Source organism: Triturus cristatus, chromosome 10 (assembly GCF_964204655.1).
Source record: "Triturus cristatus chromosome 10, aTriCri1.1, whole genome shotgun sequence".
Taxonomy (NCBI): Eukaryota; Metazoa; Chordata; class Amphibia; order Caudata; family Salamandridae; genus Triturus; species Triturus cristatus.
The window spans coordinates 462978155-463003183 of record NC_140593.1 but is presented as its reverse complement, the minus strand read 5'-3'; the positions used below and the strand labels follow the sequence as shown (position 1 = coordinate 463003183).

The 25029-nt window shown below is 40.2% G+C and overlaps 1 protein-coding gene across 3 annotated transcripts in view; it reads right to left on the bottom strand.

Moving 5' to 3' along the window:
- Nucleotides 1-25029, bottom strand: part of CCNY (cyclin Y) — a 456261-nt gene that overhangs the window by 119143 nt on the left and 312089 nt on the right. For all 3 annotated transcript variants that reach the window (XM_085631891.1, XM_085631890.1, XM_085631892.1), the window contains exon 5: nt 12987-13022. In XM_085631891.1, the coding sequence (XP_085488017.1) occupies nt 12987-13022 (36 nt within the window). The remainder of the gene's footprint in view (nt 1-12986; nt 13023-25029) is intronic.

Here is a 25029-nt window from a genome sequence, read left to right as displayed (position 1 = left end):
GCCCTCTCTATCTATCTATCTATCTATCTCTCTCTCACTCTGTCTCCCGCCCTCTCTATCTATCTATCTATCACTCTGTCTCCCGCCCTCTCTATCTATCTATCTATCTATCTATCTATCTATCTATCTCTCACTCTGTCTCCCGCCCTCTCTATCTATCTATCTCTCACTCTGTCTCCCGCCCTCTCTATCTATCTATCTCTCACTCTGTCTTCCGCCCTCTCTATCTATCTATCTCTCACTCTGTCTCCCGCCCTCTCTATCTATCTCTCACTCCGTCTCCCGCCCTCCCTCCTCCGTTCTCCCTCTGTCTCCCTCCTTCTCCCTCCCTCCCTCCCCCTCCCTCTGCCTCCCTCTCTGTCTCCCTGTCTTCCCCCCTCTCCCTGTCTTCCTCCTCTCCCTGTCTTCCTCCTCTCCCTGTCTTCCTCCTCTCCCTCTCTCTCCCTCCCTCTTCCTCCCTCTGTTGCACTCTGTCTTCCTCCCGCTGTCACCTCACCCCCTGCTCTCACTCCCTGCTGCCCTCCATCACCTCACCCTGCTGTCCTCTGTCACCTCACCCCGCGCTGAGATGGCTTCCAGGGAATGCAAACGGCCGCCGCACCCAAGTACTTCACAGGTCTTTTAAAGACCATTCACTTGTTAATGAGACTTTGTTGTATTTCACCTCTTCTTAGCGCCCCTGCATCTCCACTCAATGAGAGGGGAGATGCAGGGGTGCTAAGAAGAGGTGAAATACAACAAAGCCTCATTAACAAGTAAATGGCCTTTAAAAGAATCGCCCGGCCTCACAGCTCCGCGCTGCTGTAACCGGCGGTGTTCGCTGACAAGCACAGGGCACAGGCACTGTCTGCAAGGTCCGCGGGCCGCCAAGGAAGGCTTGCCGGGCCGCCAACGGCCCGCGGGCCGTACTATGAGTACCCGTGGTATAGTTCAAAGCTCTGTTTTTAATATAAAATCAGGGCCTTCGATGGTCATATCACTGAAAATACAAGATTTGAAATAAATATTATTGTCTACAGGTGCTCTTGAAAGACAAATTCTGTGGACTGGAACCTAGAGAATGCTAAAGTAATTCTGGTATTTTACAGACCTCTGCTGGTCGTTTTCTATCAAGAAAGTTAAATAGAGGCAGTTCCAGAAAAATTTAAAAAAGAAAGCCCCTCAGCAGAAAGCAATTCTGGTATCTTACTGACCTCTGCTGGTCGTTTTTTATCAAGACAGTTAAATAGAGGCAGTTGAATAGAAAAAAGTCCCTAAGCGGAAGCAGACAAGTCCTAGGACTGATTTCCAGAGCCCACAAAGTACATACACATATAAGTATATAAGTATATACTAAAGTATATACAAGAGGTCTTGAATGCTCGACCTAAAAACAGCAAGTTAAGAATACTTCTGTTGGGCTGAACAGAGTATGAGACCCTGAAGCTGTTTCACAGAGTTTATCAATGCATTCAATAGGGGGCACCTTGAGGAAAGTAGGAGTTAAGGAGACGTTTGCTGACATCCAGCCAAATACAAGAAGATCCTCACACAAAATGATGTTAGACGAGGCATGCTTTCTCTTATGCTTTATTTTACCTGTTTCTTGTAAATCTCTCCACAAATCTACATACCCTAAGAGTTTGCTATTTATTTTTTACTGCATGTGCATTGATTTATTTGGATATGGTGGCTTGATTATTTTCAGTCAAACACTTCCAGTTCTTCAAAGTTAAACGAATCTCCTAGAAGCCTAGAACATCATTGGGCATGATTTAGAAGTCGTCGGACGGGACCACTCCGTCACAAACTTAAGGATTAGCTTAAGCACCCCCTTTTAAAGCACATTTCTGTCCTTTTTGACAGGCCCTAAAATTAAAATAATGATAAATAGGGAGGGTAAGTGACCCGATAGTGGAAGCTCACAGTCAAAATATAATTATATCAAATAGACGTATCCCGCCTTGATTTATTGCCTGGATGTTACTAGTGGTAGAAGAGGTTTCAGGTTTGAGTTTTTGAAGTCCATGCATAGCACTAGGGCCTGTATTCACCTAAAGAAGTAGACAAGGCTCCAATCAGGGGTGGTACATTTAAAAAAATCATTACAATAAAAACTAAAAACACATAGTCTGTGCGATACTGGATGTAAATATACAGCGCCGTGTTATTTGAAAAATCCTAACAATAAATATAAATAGATAAGCAGACTGTAAAGACAACACAACAGATAAGATGATTAAAATACTTCTAAAATATGGATATGGGATTCAGACTGTGCGCTGCTGTAGCTTCCTAGTTACGACCATCTTCAAGTTTAGGTTTGTTGTGGGCTATGTCTAAAAACTTGATCAGTTTCCCAATAAGGCCATTAATTTGTAGCAAAACACACACTTGTGGCTTCTTTTATTGTTCAAAGCAAGAACTTCCTAAAGGTTGGTGACAACTATCAGTGAGGGCTACAGCCGAATGCTGTCCCACACCATAGACCCTTAGGCTCGGATAGTCTCAGGTTAATGTAATGGAAGAAAGATCGTCAATGGAAATGTGCAATGAACCCGATTTGGACACCGCTTTTTAATTATGTAGACAAAGCAGAAATCAAGAGGCCTGACATTATCACATCTTTGAGATCGACAGAGTTAAAATGAAACTTTACTGCAATATCACCTGGGTTGTGTGTACATAAATATTGCACTGACATAAATAGCGTGTCCTAAATACCCTTTACATAAATATCGTCTTAGTCGATTTTATATAATTAAGTCCAGTGGGTGAATATTTTTTGGACAATATTTAGGACACGACGTTCATGCCCATGACAGTCTGATAACAATATTCAGGTACCATAACATCCTTTTTAATAAAATCTTCCTATTTTGATTAAAGTTTAAAATAGTGCTACCTTTGCTTTTGGACGAGTAATGAGCATAGTGCATTTGCACATAACTTGCTGCAACTCTTGCTATGATTTTCCAAGCAATGTAAAATAATGTTAAGGAATCGGGAATAAACTAGGATTTACCATGTTGAAGTATTTTTATTTACATCGCGCGGGCTTTTCATAACGTTAATTGCCTACTTGATTACTTTAATCACTGCTCGAGGACAAGACTTGCTTACTGATGAGAATCTTACATTTCTTCGACGTGACTTGAATATCTTGAGGATGTTTCTTTTTCTTGTATCAAAAATAATTCAAACACCTTCAGGGTAAAATTATGTGTTGAAACAAATATCTTAAAAATATGAAATGTTGTTAAACATAATTATAATGTGGAAAATTAGGTACTGGAAAGAAGAAAATATTTTTATGAAAATCGAACATGCATTTGGGCAGTGCTATGGTTTCTGAATAATAACAATAACAACGTATTATTTTGATATCACAATTTTGCCCTGCAAGTTGTACTAAACAAATCATGTCACTATTACCTGACTGAGTTTTTCGCTTGCCCATATTACAAATCGTGTGTTCGCGGGGGGCGAAGGGTATTTGCATACACTTTTTGCACCCTTAGGGTACTATGGTATTACAGATGAGGCCGCACATGCTTGTGGGGTGCCTCTTGCAATATGGAATGCGCAGGAACACACCTTGAGCCGGCATGTTCACAAGAGGATGATTCCTCATTTGATGGGGATATGTGCCCAAGCAACTGATGGAACCTTTTGCCACTGCACCAGCACCATATTACAGACACAAGTGAAAAGGCAAAGAATCCATTGCGGTTGCACTAACTGCACCACATACAAGGTGACACAGTCAGTGCACCCCCAAGAGCACCCCTTAAGAGGTGGCACATCAATTTCATGGACTCTACAGACATCCCCCCTGCAAGGGTTGCAGTCATTCACTGCCCTCACCTGTTGGAGGTTCTTTGCCCCACTTTGAAGGTGAATCAGGATGTGCGGCCTCAGTGAAAAGCAGACCGGGGCTTCAAACAGCGGGTCCACTTTTCACTAATGTGCTGTTCACAGTGCAGGAACGAGTTCATACTTGCACTGTGACCAGCACATTGATTGTAATAGGGCACACTGACCCATCTGCACCCGATGCACACAGTTATGGGTTCACAATGGCGCAAGCCAAGACAGTGAGCCCTATTTATAATATGGCACCAGGCAACTTCTGGAATGGAAAATCCCTGTTAACTCTGTCGTCCATTTCAAACACCACACTAGAAAGGCATTCTGAACCAAAAGTAAGCATTTTCTACTCACCACAGTAGGTACAAAATCTCAGAGGGGCAGCAATATCACATATTTTCTAACCCTACATATTCAGGTGGTAGGATACTGCTTTTGCAGCAGTCCTATCACCTAAGGATTTAAGTCTGCAATCCTCCTCTTTTTTAAGGTCCCCGACGGGTCCTCCCCATGTACCATGAAAAACATCAAAATGAGCCCTAAGTGAAGCTGAGCAAGGCTGCCAGGAACTCACTGCTCTAGGTGCGCCCCTTTCAGTTTGCTATTAAATGAGAGGTCATGAGGGCGGGGCTGGTTCCAGAGCCCAGCGCCCTGCTGTGCTGGCCTCACCTGTTTGTCTCTAGAGCACAGAATAAAACAAACATGAGCACCTATGTTAATGAACCAAAACTGAGGAAGGAAGCTGTTCTAGATTTTAGGCACTAATCCAGAGCACAACCGACAGGTGTTTTTTGTTTGTTTGTTAAATGTTGGGATTTCTAGAGGTAGCGGTACTTCTGGAGTTTCTATTTGACGTCAAGGATGCTTAGTAAAAAATACATACAAATAAATAAATAAATACATACATAGAGGGGCTATGGGTCAGCTCTCTTCACCCATTATCCTGTTCAGCTGCCATTCATGTTTTGTTTCTGCTAACTAAAGCATACAGAATGAGGCAATGGGTCAACCCACTTTAGGCATTGGCTCCCTTCACTGTGATTGACAGTATTTTGCCTGATCACATGTGTACAACTGCCTAAAATTAAGAGTTCTTCAGTGCTCATGGATGTTGGCCAATACATTACTTAGCCAATGCTTTTTTCTTTCCCTTTTTTTGTCTTTATTTGGTACTCATTCTTATGTGTTAAACCATGTCTTCAGGCTTACAATAATTCAAAGATGATATTATATTCTCTTAGAGACAATAAGAATTGTATTTTCCTTTGATGTGCATTAACATGAAAAAAGGTGTCTCTACCTGTTTTAAGTACACCGGGCTTCTAGCACTCATACGGTTCTCTTAAGGTTGCATGCACTTGTTACCTTTCCTTTGAAAATAAATATTTTTATTACAAGCACATGGCTGCCACTTTTAAGCGTCTCGATTAATCTTTCAACAAATGTAAAATGATTTTCCAAATAAGAAAAGAAATTTGAAACTTTACGATAAGAACACACCGGAGAAAATTCACAAAGATAATTTCTTTTTACTTTTGTTTTTCAAAGAAATGCCGTCACGGACACAAAATTAATTATGGATGAAAAGATTTTCTCAGGAGTGTTCTTATCGTAATGTTTCACATTATTTTCTTATTTGGAAAATCATTTTACATTTGTTGAAAGATTACTCAAGACACTGTGTTTTTTCTCTTAAAAATAATATAAACTGATCACAGCAATTGTATTTCTCGACAGGACCAATTGTTTTCTGTATCGTTAATACCCAGGTCCTGAGGGATATAGGGTCACCCCATTAACTTTATTGGTGCCACTTTTAAGCAGCATTTTTTTTTCGAGCCTAGCAGCAGCACGCATGCACTGCTCGCTCTGTGAGGCATGCAGTAGTCGAGTATGCTGTGTAAGCCTCGCCTTCTCTCCGCCCATATTTTTGATTGGCTGGTGTCATTGTCCGTGGTAAATGCTGACTTCTGATTCACTATGAGGCTTGTTAGTCCCTTCCTGCTACTGCCTTGACGCCATTTGTTACCGCCCATGATGACTGGATCTTTTACTTGGCTCCGTACATGGTCGGCTTTATCTAGGGGGTCAGCACTATTTTGTTTATGGGCACTTATGGGCACTTATGGGGATAATGGCGGCTGCTTTATTTTGTTGTGTTTGTATTCTAAGAGCGGCACCCGCTTTAGGGACATCGCACTTGTTATTTAATACTGAGTGCGGCGGCCACTTCTGGGATACCGCGCTCTGTTTAATTTTTTAATTTTTTTTACTTTCATAGTGAGCGCGGTGCCCGCACTCTGTTTTTTATTTTTTTGAACTGTAAAACTGAGCACAGCGCCATTTCAAGGACACCGTGCTCAGTTTCTTTCTTTTTTTTATTTTACTTTAACACTGAGCGTGGCGCCCGCTTCAACGAAACCACGCTCTGTGTTAAAGTAAAAAAAAAATAAACAAGCGTGGTGTACTTGAAGCGGCGCCACGCTCCATTTTAACCCCTTCAGTGCCCGCCCCTTTCCCCGCCCTGTGCCGGCCGTTTCATTAGCGGGCGGGGTTTATGACGAGCTGGTCTCGTCATGGGCACAGCGCCGCCGCGGCCCATGACGAGACCAGCTCGTCATGGGCATTGAAGAGGTTAAACATAAACAAGTATTTGCGATGCAATAGGTCTCGTATTTACGCAAGTTTAAGATATTGCCATTGTAATGACAATGTCATTTACAATGCCAGTAGCTTAAACTCGCGTAAATGTGAGACCTATTGCATTGCAAATGCTTGGTTTCTTTTTGTGGCAAAAGCTTGCAATAAAAAAAAAAGCTTTTAATCTAATCTTTGCGCCAGCTTGCCAAGACCAGAAGAATTGGCGTTGCCAGTTCTTGTTATTGTTTGTAGTTAATCATGGTGTGGAGTTTAGGACTACTTTTAATGGAGCCATGATCACATAAGTATTCCTTAGCCAGAGAACTATGCAAGCACGCACAATGACCCGCGCATATGTGAGCGTTGGACTTTTTACTATACTCTTTGAGATCAGAGTGCCTTTCAATCACATTCACAAATGTAACACATACTAAGAGAAAAAAAACCTGTTAAAAAAGAGTGGTTAAACAGGCTCAAAAATGTAAAAATCGGTCCAGAAGTAACGGGTGCGAAGGGAAAGTGTAGGAAGTAGATGGAGCAAACGGCCTGGGTCATACTTGCCAACAGTGTGTGATCCAAAAGAGGTACGATATTCAGGTTTCAAAATTAAGGATTAGCATACTAGTGATGTCCTTGGAGTTGTGCAATATAGGTTTCGATTGTCCCTGCCTTTAATGCTACACATTTAATGACAAACAGAAAACCTAGAAAGAGCAGCGTTTGTTGGGCCAGGGCAAGGTATTTCCTTCAGAACAACTTCTAGTGCAGGAGCTTCAACGGTCCCAAGTCACAACCTGTGCCACCTGCCTTTCAAAGGCAAGCTCTGTCAGGAAACCTGCATTTCTCTGCAGGCCTGTAGTCCAAACACCAGGTAACTGCATGTTTAAGCCAATAGCACTGATTTTCAGGACTGCCAGCCCTCAGGTCACTGCATTAGCAGCCTGGCATCTATACATTGAGCACAGAGCGGGCACTACCAAAGCTTGAGGCCTGTGGCAGATACTATGAGGGTACAGGTTTCTTTCCGGTGACAGCTAGGTTTCCCCAGTCCTCTGGTCCTGTACCCGCTCACTGTTGTGCGACTCTCCTTTCTGGGTCGCTGGTTGGTGGCTCCATGTCAGAAGGGTTCTTGAGGCAGTTGTGATTTGAGCAACTTTGAATGTTTAGATTATTGAGGTGATGTTTACAATTAAGAAACGAAACTCTAACTCTCAGAGTGCAACATAGGTTATCGCTTTGAAATGGTATGGCTCTTGCCACTTGGAAGGTTAGGGCATCCTTGAGACTTTTTTGACTTTTTTTTAGGAAGTCTCATAATTCGGAAGGCAACCTCAGTCTATAAACCTCAATTATTTTACAGACATTAATGAGCCTCACACCTTGGAACAAAGTCTCACTACAGCCATGCTGGTCACTATCAGATCAGTCACACTTAGGAGCAGTGTCTTACCCAATACCTGTGACCCATCCCACCAGCAGTAACAGAAAAAAAGCACCATGATGGAGCCACATCATAGTTGTTTTTTCTAACTTTACTTTCAGCCATGCTACACAGCCATGGTGCTGTATAACATGGCTAAAAGGCATCAACAAAGGCAATAGCTTTCTCGTAGGTCAGACCTACTGACTTTGCCAATGCTTGTTTATCCTGGTTGTGATTTTCTGTCACTCTTCCTCTGACCTCTCCTGGGGAGAAGTGAAGGTGACTTGTTCTTGTACTGGCCCTGCAGCTTTTCTTCATGGAGCTGCCGGCCTCAGTTTCTGGTCCTCTGTGTCCTACTTCAACTCACTTTTGACTGACAGAAAAGCCTCGAGTGTCCCGGGCTGAGTGTCCCTTGAGCAGCCCTGCACCCGGTGAGTTTGCGAATTTGTTGGCTACTGTGTGGCGGTATAATGAAATAAGCATTAGCCCCCTTGATAAAATGTTGTGCCATTCCCAACTCAGAATTTGCAACAGTTCACTATTTTCTCTTGAGAGCTCTTTCCAATTGATACTTGAGAGACAAATGAGAGGCTGATGAAAATGTCCTTTCTGAATTCCCCTGGATGTCTATGTTTCCAAGATAAATAGGTTTATTCCATCAGATGGGAGGCTGCACCCATATGTTAGGATTTCACAAAGCAAGCTGTCAGTTATCTGTTCTTTGCTGGCACTGTATATTGACATGGGTGAATTACTATTCATAAAACCAACCCTAATCTATTTAAAGAAATTAAATATTCTGTATGTGTGCTCAAATGACTGAATTTGCTTTAACCAATTTGAATATGCTCTGCAAACATATGCATTGTACATTTTATTGCAAATATTAGTCGATAACATTGCAGAAACCAACCTGAATCCTACAAAAACTGTTAAAATGTATATACCAAGTAAAGGGAATTCCCTGACTCAACCATTAAAGGGTTAAGTTTCCCTACAGTTAAGAGAAACGTTATTTATTTTTTTATGTTCACTAGTGTTTATTATATTTCCATATTTTAGAGAGGCGCTGCTGGTAACTTGATAATGATTTGATTATTTTAATCTGCTATAACTGAACATGTTATTTAATCTATTGAACAACAACTGACGAGGATTTTCGAAGGATTGTTAACTGCATGAGGGCTTATATTTTATTAATCTTGGTATGTTAGGCGTATGCAAACTATTGTCCAACATTACACAAATATAGGGGCTCACTCGATCACTAAATTTTGACCAAATTTCACACAGACTTGTAAAGCATAAAACATACACAATATGCTTCGGCCAGACCTATTTAATTGCAGGGCGTGGCTTTGTGTCAGACCCTGCCCTCGGCACCCCTCTTCTCGAGGATAACTTGGTACAGCCTTCAGATGTGCTCATCACAGCTCCTGGCAAAGGACCTGCGCTCAATGCCTTTTCCTTCACAGCCCACCTGCAACTTTGTTTCAGAAAAAAACTCAAGAGATGAGTAAAAAGCAATAATTTGTAGCTTCAGTGAAGTCACAATGTTGTCATTTGTGAGGAGTTTAACATCCAGTGTAAGGTCAAAAGCATCGCAGGGGTCAATATTGCCTAGCTCGCTGTAACTGTTGAATTTCAGTTGCTTTTATATCATAATCATAACATCGTATTGTCTGTGTGGACTCAAGAGGCTAAACAAAACCATTTCTTTATGCGGAATTTCCAACACACTATGCACCCTTATACACCCCGGGGTTGGAGGGTGTGCTTCACTCCCACATGAATCCAGCATTTTTTACAGTAAGGCAAGTTAACAAACAGCCATTTGAGAATCCTGAACCATTGCATCATATAATGGTTGCAGAAGCAAAAAAAGTGTAACTTTTTTATAGTTTGAATCTCCACTTATAAGCTAGTTCACTAAGTTAACAGTCACGATGTACAAAATAAAAATCCTTTGAAGCTCACCTGACACCTTTTTGTAATTCAAGTATTTCAGAGCCTACACGTGAGATAACTTCCAGGCTCCAGTTAACTCTCACATAGAAATATGTCCTATTTGAAATAATACATACTGTTGACTGTAAATCTATTCAAACTAAGGTATATGTAATCATGGCATGCATTCTGACATTTTAGGGCTTTGCGGTGCAACCCAAGTCTGCTATTTTCCTGCCCTCGTTTCAACAATGCCATGGTAGAATGAAGTGTGGTGGTGTTAGAACTGGCATATTTTGCCGTGTTTCCCCAGCCTTTTTGCTTCTAATCTCCTGGTTTTGGTGGTACTCTGGATATTGCTTTTGCTGGTTTAGTGTTTCTGCGCAATTTAAAACTGCTGATCAGTACTAAAGTGCAGGTGCTCCTACTGTAAATGGTGTTTAGGGATTGGTGTTTCCATGATTGGAGTATTTGATTTACTCCTAAGTCCCTAATACAGTACACTGTGTGTGCACAGGGCCGGTAAATCAAATGCTGCTAGTGGGTCTGGAGCACTGATTTGTGCCACCCACACAAGTAGCTCTTTAAAGGGTTCTCAGACCTGTCCCTGCAATGTCTGCATGCAGTTTCAACTGCTATGTCGACCTGGCAAGTGCACCCACTTGCTAGGCCCTAACCTTCCCTTCTCTCACATATGAGACACCCCTAAGGTAGCCCCAAGGTACCCCTTGTGGGCAGGGTGCATTGTGGGGGAAAGGTAGGGCATATGCTGGTGTTTGTTACATGTTCCGATAGTGAAACACTGTGCATTTTGTTTTCACTGTAGAAAGCCTCTCTCTCCCACAGGTTAACGTGGGAGCTGCTTTGTAACACTTTTACTAACGTAGCTTGCCATGGAAAGCGGATAGAAAAGTGGAGTTTAGTATGCCTGAACTCAGAATTTAAAAATATATCTTTTAGGAAAGATGATTTTTATATAGTGTGTTTCGAAATACCGCTTTTAGAAAGTGTATATTTCCTTGTATACCCATCCATATGCCTTTGCCCGTTTGTGTATTTCCTGTCTGGGTTTTAGACTGATAGGGGCTGGTTTATGCATTGACACTAGACAGGGACACAAAGAGGGCTGAGGTTTGTCCTGCATGACTCATAGACTGGCTGATGGATCTGTCCTGCATCTAAAGTGGAGCGAGGAGTTGCCACTTGCACCGGAATGGACTGTGTCTTCCTTCCACAATGCTGTCTCCACCCCCTGTAGTGAACATGGTTTGAGCAGAACAGAACTGGATTATGTGTGCTAGGAGAACATTGTTTGAGCTAACACCACAGAACCTCAAAGAGAAGTGTTGTATTAATATTACGTCTGAAACCCCAGGATTTTAAAACTCTTTTGGATCATGGAACCTGCCAAGAAGAGCTGGAAAAGCTGTGAGGAGAGACTACCACTTTGTTGTGTGCTTTGTTGTGCTGGCCTGCAATAGCTTCTTCTGTCTTGGGCAGAGAAAGGACAGGACTGAACTTTCTGCAACTTTTTTCTGATTGTCTCCAAGGGCTTGAAGTAGGGCTTTCCCCTTGTTCAAGAAATCTCATGAACAACAAAGATTTCAAGATCCTCTGGGTGCCAGTTTATGGAATTGGTTGTTTTAGTTGCCACAGAAGAAAAATCAACACGATACTGTCCCCGCTGCCTGCTCCGTGACCTGAGTACACTGCAGAGGGCACCGTCTCCCTTCGCACCGCAACCCTGGTCTCACCGATAATAGTGAAAGCGGACTGCGTTGGAAATGAAAAAAATACATGACTAATAACAATATAAAAGGTGGCGGCATGCTGCGACATTGTGGGTTGAAAATGAAATATCATTAAAGCAAATCGTGCAACAACACAAGTAAAAAGTCCAGTTGTTATGGGAGGTTACAAATGCAGACAAGGCAGTAACAAAAAAAGGACTACTAAGCCTATACTCGAATTTGAAAGGACAGTAATAGGAGTCAAATAAAAAGATAGGCAGGAAATGGGCGGAGCTTCTATGCTATACCTCAATACAGCAAGCCTCGTAGAGCCGCACTTGCGTTGCCCAGGCTGGCCATAAAACCCAACATGTCGGACTTTAAGAAAGTCACACTTTTTCAAAACGAAGTACACCAGTAAACATGTCAACTTGGGAACACTTACCTTATCTACTTCCACAAATATATAGACAGGTCCCTCCAAGAACCAAGTTACACAAGACACAGAAACAATCTTCAAAAATATGAATACCTTATTTATCCCTGACTATGACCAAAACAGCCCCCTTCGACTAGGGGTAATACTACGGACCTCACACTCGTATAGTTTTAAATGATGGAAAGTGTCAGCAAGGACAGAGGTACGCTATGGAATTAGTTAACAATTATTTCAATACATAACATTATATAATAAATATGCAATTTATAATAAATAACGTGCTTTTCGAATGGGTCTTCATATAAGTGTTTTATAAGTCTATAACCTGTAAATTAAGGTTAATACTATTCCTCGGTCTAATCGTAGACTCAAAAGATGAAAGTTAAGTTAGTGCTCCCTGGATTCGAACTCGTAGCCAGCAGGCTCAAGCTCTCGGCTCGTGTGACCTGCACACCTGCTGACTAGATAAAAACTTAAGCGCCATCATCTAAAATCCGCTGACTGATTTTATTCGATCTAAATTTCAATCGACAAACTGATTATGGTTCTAGAAGACAACATGAAATATGCGTTTTGTAAACCTTTTTGCATGTAAATAATTTGTAAATAATACATAATGGTGAACTGGGTCGCATGTAAAAAAGGGTGGAAAGTACTGGCAAAAAACATAGCATTTAGGTTAAAATTCATATTATTCACTTTACATGAAAATACATATGGACTCTGTATTCATGAGTTCCAAAGGTCAGCGACTAATGCAAGATTTATTTGCGAGACAAATATTAAAATACCTATGTTACAGCATATTGCGCGTGTCCCCACATTTCCATTGTCTCTATCTAAATATTTCACAAAGCTTTTGAAATGCAGATAAGTCTAGAAATCAGAAAAATAAGACATGACAGCAAACATTTATGATTCGTCACCATTTTCACAGCAAAATCCATTATTAACATACCTGTTTTTGATGTGGTAATATATTGCAAGAGCTACACTGTAAAGCAAAAAACAGCATTTAATGGCATGCACCACTTATAAAATATTCAAACTTGAGCGCAATGCACTCTGCATTTACATAGCAATAACGTCAGTGACATAACAGCCATGTCAGGTGATCTCAGTACTATACAGGTATATAGTAAACCTTACACGAGGTAGGCGGAAACTGAGCTTACTTAACATATACATTTGTCATATGATATAGATAACCACAGCAGACCCAAAACAAAACTAATACACCCAAATAAATTCAACTCACCGATAATTAACGACAAATTCAAAGGTGATAAACACTTTGGAAGGCAACAAAAGGGATTATCATAGCCAAGCAAAACAATATTTTTGTTAACAACCTGCAAAGAAACGTATGTCACCTTCATAATGAGAAGAAATGGATAAAAATGCAATGGATATTATGTTATGTTATTGGGATTTATAAAAGCGCACAAATACCCAAGGATGTCATAAGTAAGATATAACATATGGCAGTGGTCCTACTGAGGGGAAACTTCAAGCCGTCAGGTGCTCACTGGCGCATCACTGATGCTGGACAATTTACAACAGGGGTGCTCTAGGTGCTCTGCAGGGGGCGCTCCAGAGCAGTTAGAAGCAGAGCCCACTCGTAGAAAGGCAGCAAGGGAGTGTTTACTTGTGGATTGGGGACAAGAGAAGAAGAGAAACTGATAAAGGTAGAGCAGGAGAGAAGAGAACGCATGAGAAGAAAGAGAAAAGTTGAGATAGAAGGTGACTGGGGCACCAGGAGGGAACAAACATTACATCACAAAACTGTTACCCAAAACCCCCTAAGCGATTTGTGAATAATCAGGGAAAATAAAACAGAAGCAAGCTGACTATGCTAATAATCATCCACTTTAAGGTGCTTAGTGAATGACCTACATTATGAATTTCATAGATAGAAATAAAAACAATTTGCAATTATAGAGGACAAATAAGCCTGAAAAGGTGACAATTAAGCGATACGTAAAATGAGTCTGGTAGAAAAAAAGTACCACACCCAGGGCGAATAAAGGCCAGCCACGCCAAACAGGCCCGGTCAGTGGTCAGAGACTAATGCACCAAGGATACAGTGCGGTACTGACAGGTTGGTGTACTTAGGGTGCAGTTGAGGGAGGGATGTTTGCGTCCACCCGACTACAGACGTTTGTTGGCAGTGAAAACCATAGTTCTATTGAGCCAAGCCTCAAAACATGCAGGGTGCGCCTTGGCCAGGGCTACACGGGCCATTTTCAGCGTGGGGTGATTCGCATTGACCGATGAAAGCAGGAATTTCACAAGAAAATAGGCCAGCATTGCTTATGACTGTGATGCTGGCCCTGGGAATATTTATTTATACATTTATTCAAAAAGCACAGCTGACTCTGGTGCACGTGCTCTGGGAATTTTTACTTAGTTCAGTCTGTGCTTTGATGAGTCAGTGTTGCTGGCGCGGAGCCTGACGAGCCCGTGGCTTTCTAGGTTTGGTTCCTCAGAGAACAGTAAAAACAGCTAAAAATGGGATGAATTCTAGGAAAAGTAGGTTTTCACTGGGAGTTGTGCCATGAGGGGAGGCCAATTACTTTGCACGGTCTTAAAAGGAACGACCAGTACTGGTTACGGTTTCTGAAGTTGAAGGCAGGTACTATAGAGAGAACGGTTCCGCTCTGGACACCAGATCGAGGTCACAGGGGGCAGAGGCACCGGATCTGAAGGCAGAACCGAAAATCCAACCTCATGTGCACTTTTGAGATGGTATAAGTGCAACGTGATGATTGTTTCCTTCGGATGTAGCAAAAGAGTGTCCACAGAGGTGAGGGAACAGTCTGTCCTGAGGAAAGAGTGCAGGACAGGGAGAAACCAGCTTACTCAAACTACAAGAAGTAGCATACATCCGTGGCAGCCATTTTGTTTCAGAAGGAATAAAAGCAGAAAGAGCTTTGAGAGTTATTACTTCTTAACTCCTCTGTTATGCTGTTGGCTTCTCCATTTCCGGTATTCCTCCTCCTATTTCCTTGTACTCTTTGAGTTAAGAAGATATCTTCTTTTCATGACAGGCTTGCTTTTGCATCCTCGTGGGGTGGTTTTGGAGACCTGGATTGTTGCAGACACGTTGTAGCTGTTTTTGGTCATGAGTTCAAAGGACCAATAGGATGCTTTGGATTCGATCTCTAAGGTGCACTAAGCTCACAATGAGCTGAAAGAAAAAAAAAAACACTTACCTTTTTATTTTAGTTGCTGCATAATTTTCCCATGGATTCTTAACCCTCTGAATATTCCTTTCAGTACTCCAAAAAGTCATGAAAAGTTCTACCCAGCAATTAGTCTGTCTCAAGTGCCGCAAGGTAGCATCACAAGCTCCATGTACAACTCTGCTTTCAGGAGTGGCGTCACCGGAGTGTAAGCACCAACCAGCACACTTACGTGAATTACTGATATTTTTTCCACTTCTCAAGGAGGAGTGTTGATGGGAATTAAGATAACTACGACAGCAACAAATACAGCACACAACACGCTTGCATACTCTGGAATCTTATTGATTGCAACGGGTCATTGGGCAGGAGGTGGGGCAGTGAGAAATCTGAGGAAAGATTATGCATACACCAGAAGCAACGTTTTCTTCTCATGGACACATCTTCCCACAGATTGTTCACCTTGTGATTGAGTCTTAAAGCATTACTTCATTGGGGGCTGGGACTGAGTAGGGCAAGATACCAAGAAAACCATGAAACCCAGCTTGGGCAAAATACCCGCCACTGAATGCCTGAGACGTGAGGCTGCAGTGTTTGGCATAAGTATCTGCTTTGTCACCACCCTGCCTTTTTCAGCTCTGGTGAAGCCCAAGAGATCTGATCACTCGTTCTGTTTTGATGAGTACAGTCCAGACACTACATGACTGGGCTCCAGCCTATGCAGTCACTTCTCCTACTTGAAGAAGAGATGGAAATAAATAAGCTGAGCCATATGGTATACAGAGCCCGCCTTGGGTAAAATAAAATGATAGAAATATGCAAAGAAACAACTTACCAGGGTAGAACACATTGAAGGGCAGGCGAACCAAGAGGGTTTGAAGTTCTCGGACACAGAAGAGCGGGTAGAAGCAATCAGAAGTAATCACCACCAGCAGAACAGTTTTTAGAGTAATAAGTGAACCAGGGAACCATGCAACCGCTCGAAAGAGGATGCCATCAAGAAAGTCAAAACAGGGTTCAAATTCTACTGAGGAACAATAAACGGAGCTACAGGGAACAAGTAAAGTAGACCTTTCACAATACATGTCACTAGCTGCAATCTAATAGGGAAGGTTAATAAGGCAGACACCTGAAAGCAGACAGGGGTCTCAAGAAAGCCCTTGACTGTGGCCATCACAAGACCTTGCTCTGCAAGTGATAGCACAAATTGCCACTCATCAGAAAGGTAAGATCCAAACAAGTTGATGTATTCCAATTCACAACACTGAACAAACTGAGCCCAGCAACCAGAGTAGACCGATTTAGTCTCAGGCTTGCTGGCCACCAAGTTGATGTCTGCCAACTCATCTGAAAAATATAAGCTCTGCCCGCGGAGACCTAGCGTTTTGGCCGATGCCCGGTGGAGCTACCTGATAGCTAAAGAGGAGATGGGCCGTGGACTCCCCCCTTGGCCGTCACCTACCCAGCCGGACTTTGGACAGACTTTCCTTCGTCTCTCCATCCCACTTTCCCCCCTACCCCTTTACCCTACCCCCTCTCTGCCCTATTTATCTCGTCCCCCAAGCTGTCTAGCTGTTTTCCTGCTGAGACCTAGCTACTTGGCCGATGCCCGGTGGAGCTATTCGATAGCTATAGAGGAGATGGGCTGTGAACTTCACCCTCGGCCGTCACCTACCCAGCCGGACCTTGGGCATACTCTCCTTCATCTCTACATCTTATTTCCCTCCTACCCCTTTTCTCTACCCCCTTTCCCCTCTAAACTCCATTTATCTCGTCTGCTACGCTCTTGAGATACTTCTCTAGTAAATGATGTAACTGGTAACTGTTGTAATTTTGTAACTTTGTGGAACCTTATGTAAAGCACTCTGATACCTCCGGGTCTAGCCAGCGCTATATAAAACTAAAATAAATAAATAAAATAAATAAATAAATAATGACTCAACTGGCACTTCTCAACCTTCACATGTGTAGCTACAGAGTTTGGGGCCTGGGGTGGAGGACCTGACCATCCTCCTGTGACAGCACATCTGCTCTGTACCTAACAGGTCGGGCGGCCGAATGTGGAGTGCCAACAGATCAACTTATTTTTAATCTGTGCTCTGGTTTTTTACATAGAGCAAAAAGGCCTGCTACTGTGAAAACAGCTTCCAGGGTCTTTTCAATGTAAGTCGTTTATTTATCCATCCGGCACTCTTATTAACGTTTTCTGGTAATTTCGTCTTATTTATGGTGTGCTGCTCCCTCTTTTAGTGTTTTGTCTAGGAACACTATTTATGAAACATGAAATCAGGGGAAAGTGACGTCTCTCACTTCCAAGTAGCAGGTGCGCACAATTATCCTTAGACCCGTTAAGGTCTAGTCATATTTAATCTGTTTTATAAAGAAATCCATTTAATCCATTGTATTTCTGTTCATTTCATTTATTATTCTTATTCTTCAAATTGTCACGTTTGCTCATTTCTTTAGTAAAGCAACTAAATCTTTTTACATATTCACATGTTCACACTACCCAATGCATTTCGGGTCAATGAAAAAGACCCTTCTTCAGGGGTCTGTAACAGAAAAATAAAGGAAATATAATGAGCAATTCAGTCATCTAATCATACTCTTTCAGTATTTGACTCTATCTAATATACAAAAATTATCAATGTATCTCGTTTATAATAAGGTTCTGTCAGTTGGCAAAGTCTAAAAATCTTTACAACTCTATACCTTGAAAATCCAGTGCCTGTATTACCCCTGTCAATGTTTAAATAAAACACCTGAAAAGATAATCCAAATGAAATAAAGTTCGTGCTAACTACAATTCATTAACATTCAAATTGCAAAAAATATATCTGAAAAATGAAGACTAAAAGCTAACATATCTAAAAGATGAAGGCTGAAAGCTAGCGTAACTATTCTTTGCAAGTCTGCTGGTTACTTACTTCCATGTGCAACACAAGTTCCCAACTCTCCTTCAATGCAAGTTCAGTTTACAAAACAGTCCTAGTGTGTGATATTTATACATGACTTAATTGGTTGAAAGCATGATGACACATCGTGCCTACAGCCAATCATATGTAGTGGTTACCAGAACCTATCAGATTCTCTTATTCGTGTAGGTGAAGCTCCCGCCTAATTTCAACCTATCAAGAATCACTTGTCAATTACACAAATGTTGTTGTAACTCGGTAGAGGCGCGCTCATTGGTCGCTCCTTTACGAAGTCAAAAACAAATTATACCTTAAGTAATGGTGATTATACATAAAGAATAAATAAATAAATGTTGTGGAAAACGAACCATTATTATAAAAATTAGAATTTAAACATTCTTCAACAGATAATAATAAATTCGAACTACTGATATCTATAGTAAATGACCAGTTTTGTCAAACATCTTCAAAGGTGTTCTCTATGCAGGATGGCAAACAATATATCCTCACAGGTTTTACAAAAAACACGATAGTTCAATTCTGTCATTAATTCCTTCCGGTTGCATGCTCGCCATTTTTCTGATCCAAAAATATTCTGCTCTTAATCTCTGTTTGTGAGTGTCCATCGATGAGTTTGGTTTGATCACTTCTAATATGGTGAATTGTAATTGCGCAATGTTGTGTCCAGCCTCTATCCAATGCATAGCCAATGTGGACTTGCGATTTTTATTTCTTATATTGCTTTTATGTTCTGTGATCCTGATTTTTATTTTTCGTTCCGTCTGCCCCACGTATAATTTACCACAGGGGCATTTTATTCCATAAATCACTCCTTTTGTGTCACACGTGCTTGAATGTAAGAGTGGAATCATTTGTCCAGTCATCGGATGTCTGAATTGTTGACCAGTTATCACATTATTGCAATGTGTACAGTTCTCGCATCTTTTCATGCCTTTGTGAATCGTCTTAACATCTTGATTTGATTGTTTCTTGATTAATTCTTTTAGATTTTTTGATCTCTTGTATGCAAAAGTGATTTGATTGGCTACTATGGGTTGTAAGTCAGGTTCTTCAGTGATGAGTGACCAGTGTTTTCTCATGATGGTGGTGATCTGTTTTGATTGAGCTGAATATTTAAGTACACATACTGTAAGTTTTTTCTCCAATCTTTCTTTTTGATGAAGTAGCAATTCTCTGTCCATGGACTGAACTTTGTTTTTGGTGTGTTGTAATATACTTTCAGGATATCCTCGTTTTAAGTATTTCATGATCTGATTGTCGATGGTGGAGGATAAGTCATTCGGATCTGATGTTATTCTTTTAAATCGAATGAATTGGGATAGTGGTAGGTGTGTCTTTAATGAGTAGTGATGAAAGCTGTTGAAATGTAAACTACTGTTCCTGTCAGTTTCCTTTATGTGAACGTTGGTTGTTATTTTGCCGTCTCTAATTGTTATCTTCACATCCAAAAATGCCAATTCATTGGAGTCAATTTGATAAGTGAACTTGATTCTGTCATGTACCTGATTTAGTGTGTGAATGTTTTCAATAAGTTGATCTTTGGTGCCCTTCCAGATTACAAAGATGTCATCTATGTAACGTTTGAATATCATGATGCCATCCTTCCATTGTGAATTATTCAGTATATGATCATGTTCAAATTTTGCCATGAAGGTATTGGCGTAGGACGGTGCCCCCGCAAAACCCATGGAAGTTCCGCTACATTGCTCATAGAAACCATTCTCCCATTCTAGATAGCTGTGGAATAACGCAAAATGTAATAGTTCCATCAAAAAGATTTTATCTGTTCCTATGATGTCATTTTCCAGTAATCTCCATTCCATTGCTTCTAAACCCTCATGATGGGGGATAGAGGTGTAAAGTGATGTCACATCAATAGAACATAACCATATTTGCTCATCTTTTGGGATTGTTATTTCATTTAGAAGGTTTAAGAAAGCAGTGGTGTCTTTGATATAGGTGCTCCAATTTTGAACCAATGGTTGTATGAACCAGTCTAAGTATTGACCTAGTGGTTCTGAGATTGATCCACAGGCTGACACAATGGGTCTAAAAGGTGGTATGGTGGCATGTTTATGGATTTTCGGGAGCATATAAAATTGAGGTCTCCGTGGATATTTGGTGTTTAAAAAATGAAAAGTCTTTTCGGTTATCCACTTCAACTCTAGTGCTTTTTCCAAAATTGATTTTAATGTTTCTGCGAAGATATCAGTGGGATCCTGTTCAATTTTTCGGTACGTGTTGATGTCTTGTAGATGTGTACGTACACTTTCCATGTAAAAATCAGTGTTCATCACTACTATAGCTCCACCTTTGTCTGCTTTCTGTATTGTGATGTTTGTCATCTCTTTTAAAGATCTCAGAGTGTTCCAATCTTTTTTGGAGAAGTTGCTTTTGTTTCCACTCGAATAGTTAATTTTTTTCATTTCAGTGGTAATTACTCTTTCAAACGCATCAATGGTCTTATGTGATGTAGGTGCACAAAATGTACTCTTGACTTTAAATTCTTTCATCTCGCTTTCAGGCTTATCAATCGATTGAAAATTTGAAAAGAAATTCTTTAATCGCAGATTGCGTAAGAATTTAAAGATTGCAATTTCTGTTTCTTGGGCGTTTGATCTGTAGTGAGGTACGTAAGTGAAACCTTTATTTAGCAGTTTGGTTTGAGCATCTGTTAATTGAATTCCTGAGATATTTATGACAAGGTTGTCTTCTTTTTGGTCGACCGGAGTGCTCTTTCTGTCTCTGTTTCTTTTGTTTTTTCTTTTTCCCCTCCTTGTTTTTGGGGTTCTCCCGTTGTTGTTGACCCTGAAGGAGCATTGTTGGCGGCCGGGCTGGTCTCTAAAAAAGTCACCTTATTTTGTTGATCTCTACGAGTTGTTTGTAAATTGCTTCCTAAAGGTTTCCTGCTTTGTGCAATTTCGGATTCTGAAATAACACTCTCTTGTGATGAACTCATTTCTGTTTGTGGTCTCTTCCAATTTCTCTGATGATAAACCTCTGCCCAACTATAGACTTCTTCCAACTTATAATCTATAGTGTCTCTTTTATATTTTTTGATTTTCCTTTCTTCTATTTCTTTAGCATATTTCTCAAGTTTTGTATTGATGTCTTCCAGTGTTTTTGTCAAATCTTCATGAGTGTTTAATTCGCGTTTGATTGTTTCCAATTCTTCTTCCAAAGTCTTTAACTCTTTTGACAATTCCTCCACGATCAGTAAAATCAGATCTAGACTGCATTTGTTAAGTATTTGATACCATTTATTGAGGAAAGTTTTGTTGCTCCTGCATAGCATAGGTTTTAGAGCGATTCTTAGACCTCTGGGGATACGTTGATTTTTATGGTAATGAATTAGGGTTGTAGCATGTAAACGCTGGTTGATCTCTCGTTTACTGACATATTCCAATTGTTTCAGTAATTGACTGATGGTGTTCAACTGTGGGCTGAATGCTCTTGTTTCCTTTATTAATCCATAAATCTGTTCAGCTTCCTCTGTGCTATAAGCCAATGTCTCTGCCTTGTTTTTTGTGATTTGCGCTATTTCTTCAAGATTCATTTTTGATGGTGCTCCGATGGGGGGTAGACAAAAAATAGAATAATTCGTTTATTTATCCATCCGGCACTCTTATTAACGTTTTCTGGTAATTTCGTCTTATTTATGGTGTGCTGCTCCCTCTTTTAGTGTTTTGTCTAGGAACACTATTTATGAAACATGAAATCAGGGGAAAGTGACGTCTCTCACTTCCAAGTAGCAGGTGCGCACAATTATCCTTAGACCCGTTAAGGTCTAGTCATATTTAATCTGTTTTATAAAGAAATCCATTTAATCCATTGTATTTCTGTTCATTTCATTTATTATTCTTATTCTTCAAATTGTCACGTTTGCTCATTTCTTTAGTAAAGCAACTAAATCTTTTTACATATTCACATGTTCACACTACCCAATGCATTTCGGGTCAATGAAAAAGACCCTTCTTCAGGGGTCTGTAACAGAAAAATAAAGGAAATATAATGAGCAATTCAGTCATCTAATCATACTCTTTCAGTATTTGACTCTATCTAATATACAAAAATTATCAATGTATCTCGTTTATAATAAGGTTCTGTCAGTTGGCAAAGTCTAAAAATCTTTACAACTCTATACCTTGAAAATCCAGTGCCTGTATTACCCCTGTCAATGTTTAAATAAAACACCTGAAAAGATAATCCAAATGAAATAAAGTTCGTGCTAACTACAATTCATTAACATTCAAATTGCAAAAAATATATCTGAAAAATGAAGACTAAAAGCTAACATATCTAAAAGATGAAGGCTGAAAGCTAGCGTAACTATTCTTTGCAAGTCTGCTGGTTACTTACTTCCATGTGCAACACAAGTTCCCAACTCTCCTTCAATGCAAGTTCAGTTTACAAAACAGTCCTAGTGTGTGATATTTATACATGACTTAATTGGTTGAAAGCATGATGACACATCGTGCCTACAGCCAATCATATGTAGTGGTTACCAGAACCTATCAGATTCTCTTATTCGTGTAGGTGAAGCTCCCGCCTAATTTCAACCTATCAAGAATCACTTGTCAATTACACAAATGTTGTTGTAACTCGGTAGAGGCGCGCTCATTGGTCGCTCCTTTACGAAGTCAAAAACAAATTATACCTTAAGTAATGGTGATTATACATAAAGAATAAATAAATAAATGTTGTGGAAAACGAACCATTATTATAAAAATTAGAATTTAAACATTCTTCAACAGATAATAATAAATTCGAACTACTGATATCTATAGTAAATGACCAGTTTTGTCAAACATCTTCAAAGGTGTTCTCTATGCAGGATGGCAAACAATATATCCTCACAGGTTTTACAAAAAACACGATAGTTCAATTCTGTCATTAATTCCTTCCGGTTGCATGCTCGCCATTTTTCTGATCCAAAAATATTCTGCTCTTAATCTCTGTTTGTGAGTGTCCATCGATGAGTTTGGTTTGATCACTTCTAATATGGTGAATTGTAATTGCGCAATGTTGTGTCCAGCCTCTATCCAATGCATAGCCAATGTGGACTTGCGATTTTTATTTCTTATATTGCTTTTATGTTCTGTGATCCTGATTTTTATTTTTCGTTCCGTCTGCCCCACGTATAATTTACCACAGGGGCATTTTATTCCATAAATCACTCCTTTTGTGTCACACGTGCTTGAATGTAAGAGTGGAATCATTTGTCCAGTCATCGGATGTCTGAATTGTTGACCAGTTATCACATTATTGCAATGTGTACAGTTCTCGCATCTTTTCATGCCTTTGTGAATCGTCTTAACATCTTGATTTGATTGTTTCTTGATTAATTCTTTTAGATTTTTTGATCTCTTGTATGCAAAAGTGATTTGATTGGCTACTATGGGTTGTAAGTCAGGTTCTTCAGTGATGAGTGACCAGTGTTTTCTCATGATGGTGGTGATCTGTTTTGATTGAGCTGAATATTTAAGTACACATACTGTAAGTTTTTTCTCCAATCTTTCTTTTTGATGAAGTAGCAATTCTCTGTCCATGGACTGAACTTTGTTTTTGGTGTGTTGTAATATACTTTCAGGATATCCTCGTTTTAAGTATTTCATGATCTGATTGTCGATGGTGGAGGATAAGTCATTCGGATCTGATGTTATTCTTTTAAATCGAATGAATTGGGATAGTGGTAGGTGTGTCTTTAATGAGTAGTGATGAAAGCTGTTGAAATGTAAACTACTGTTCCTGTCAGTTTCCTTTATGTGAACGTTGGTTGTTATTTTGCCGTCTCTAATTGTTATCTTCACATCCAAAAATGCCAATTCATTGGAGTCAATTTGATAAGTGAACTTGATTCTGTCATGTACCTGATTTAGTGTGTGAATGTTTTCAATAAGTTGATCTTTGGTGCCCTTCCAGATTACAAAGATGTCATCTATGTAACGTTTGAATATCATGATGCCATCCTTCCATTGTGAATTATTCAGTATATGATCATGTTCAAATTTTGCCATGAAGGTATTGGCGTAGGACGGTGCCCCCGCAAAACCCATGGAAGTTCCGCTACATTGCTCATAGAAACCATTCTCCCATTCTAGATAGCTGTGGAATAACGCAAAATGTAATAGTTCCATCAAAAAGATTTTATCTGTTCCTATGATGTCATTTTCCAGTAATCTCCATTCCATTGCTTCTAAACCCTCATGATGGGGGATAGAGGTGTAAAGTGATGTCACATCAATAGAACATAACCATATTTGCTCATCTTTTGGGATTGTTATTTCATTTAGAAGGTTTAAGAAAGCAGTGGTGTCTTTGATATAGGTGCTCCAATTTTGAACCAATGGTTGTATGAACCAGTCTAAGTATTGACCTAGTGGTTCTGAGATTGATCCACAGGCTGACACAATGGGTCTAAAAGGTGGTATGGTGGCATGTTTATGGATTTTCGGGAGCATATAAAATTGAGGTCTCCGTGGATATTTGGTGTTTAAAAAATGAAAAGTCTTTTCGGTTATCCACTTCAACTCTAGTGCTTTTTCCAAAATTGATTTTAATGTTTCTGCGAAGATATCAGTGGGATCCTGTTCAATTTTTCGGTACGTGTTGATGTCTTGTAGATGTGTACGTACACTTTCCATGTAAAAATCAGTGTTCATCACTACTATAGCTCCACCTTTGTCTGCTTTCTGTATTGTGATGTTTGTCATCTCTTTTAAAGATCTCAGAGTGTTCCAATCTTTTTTGGAGAAGTTGCTTTTGTTTCCACTCGAATAGTTAATTTTTTTCATTTCAGTGGTAATTACTCTTTCAAACGCATCAATGGTCTTATGTGATGTAGGTGCACAAAATGTACTCTTGACTTTAAATTCTTTCA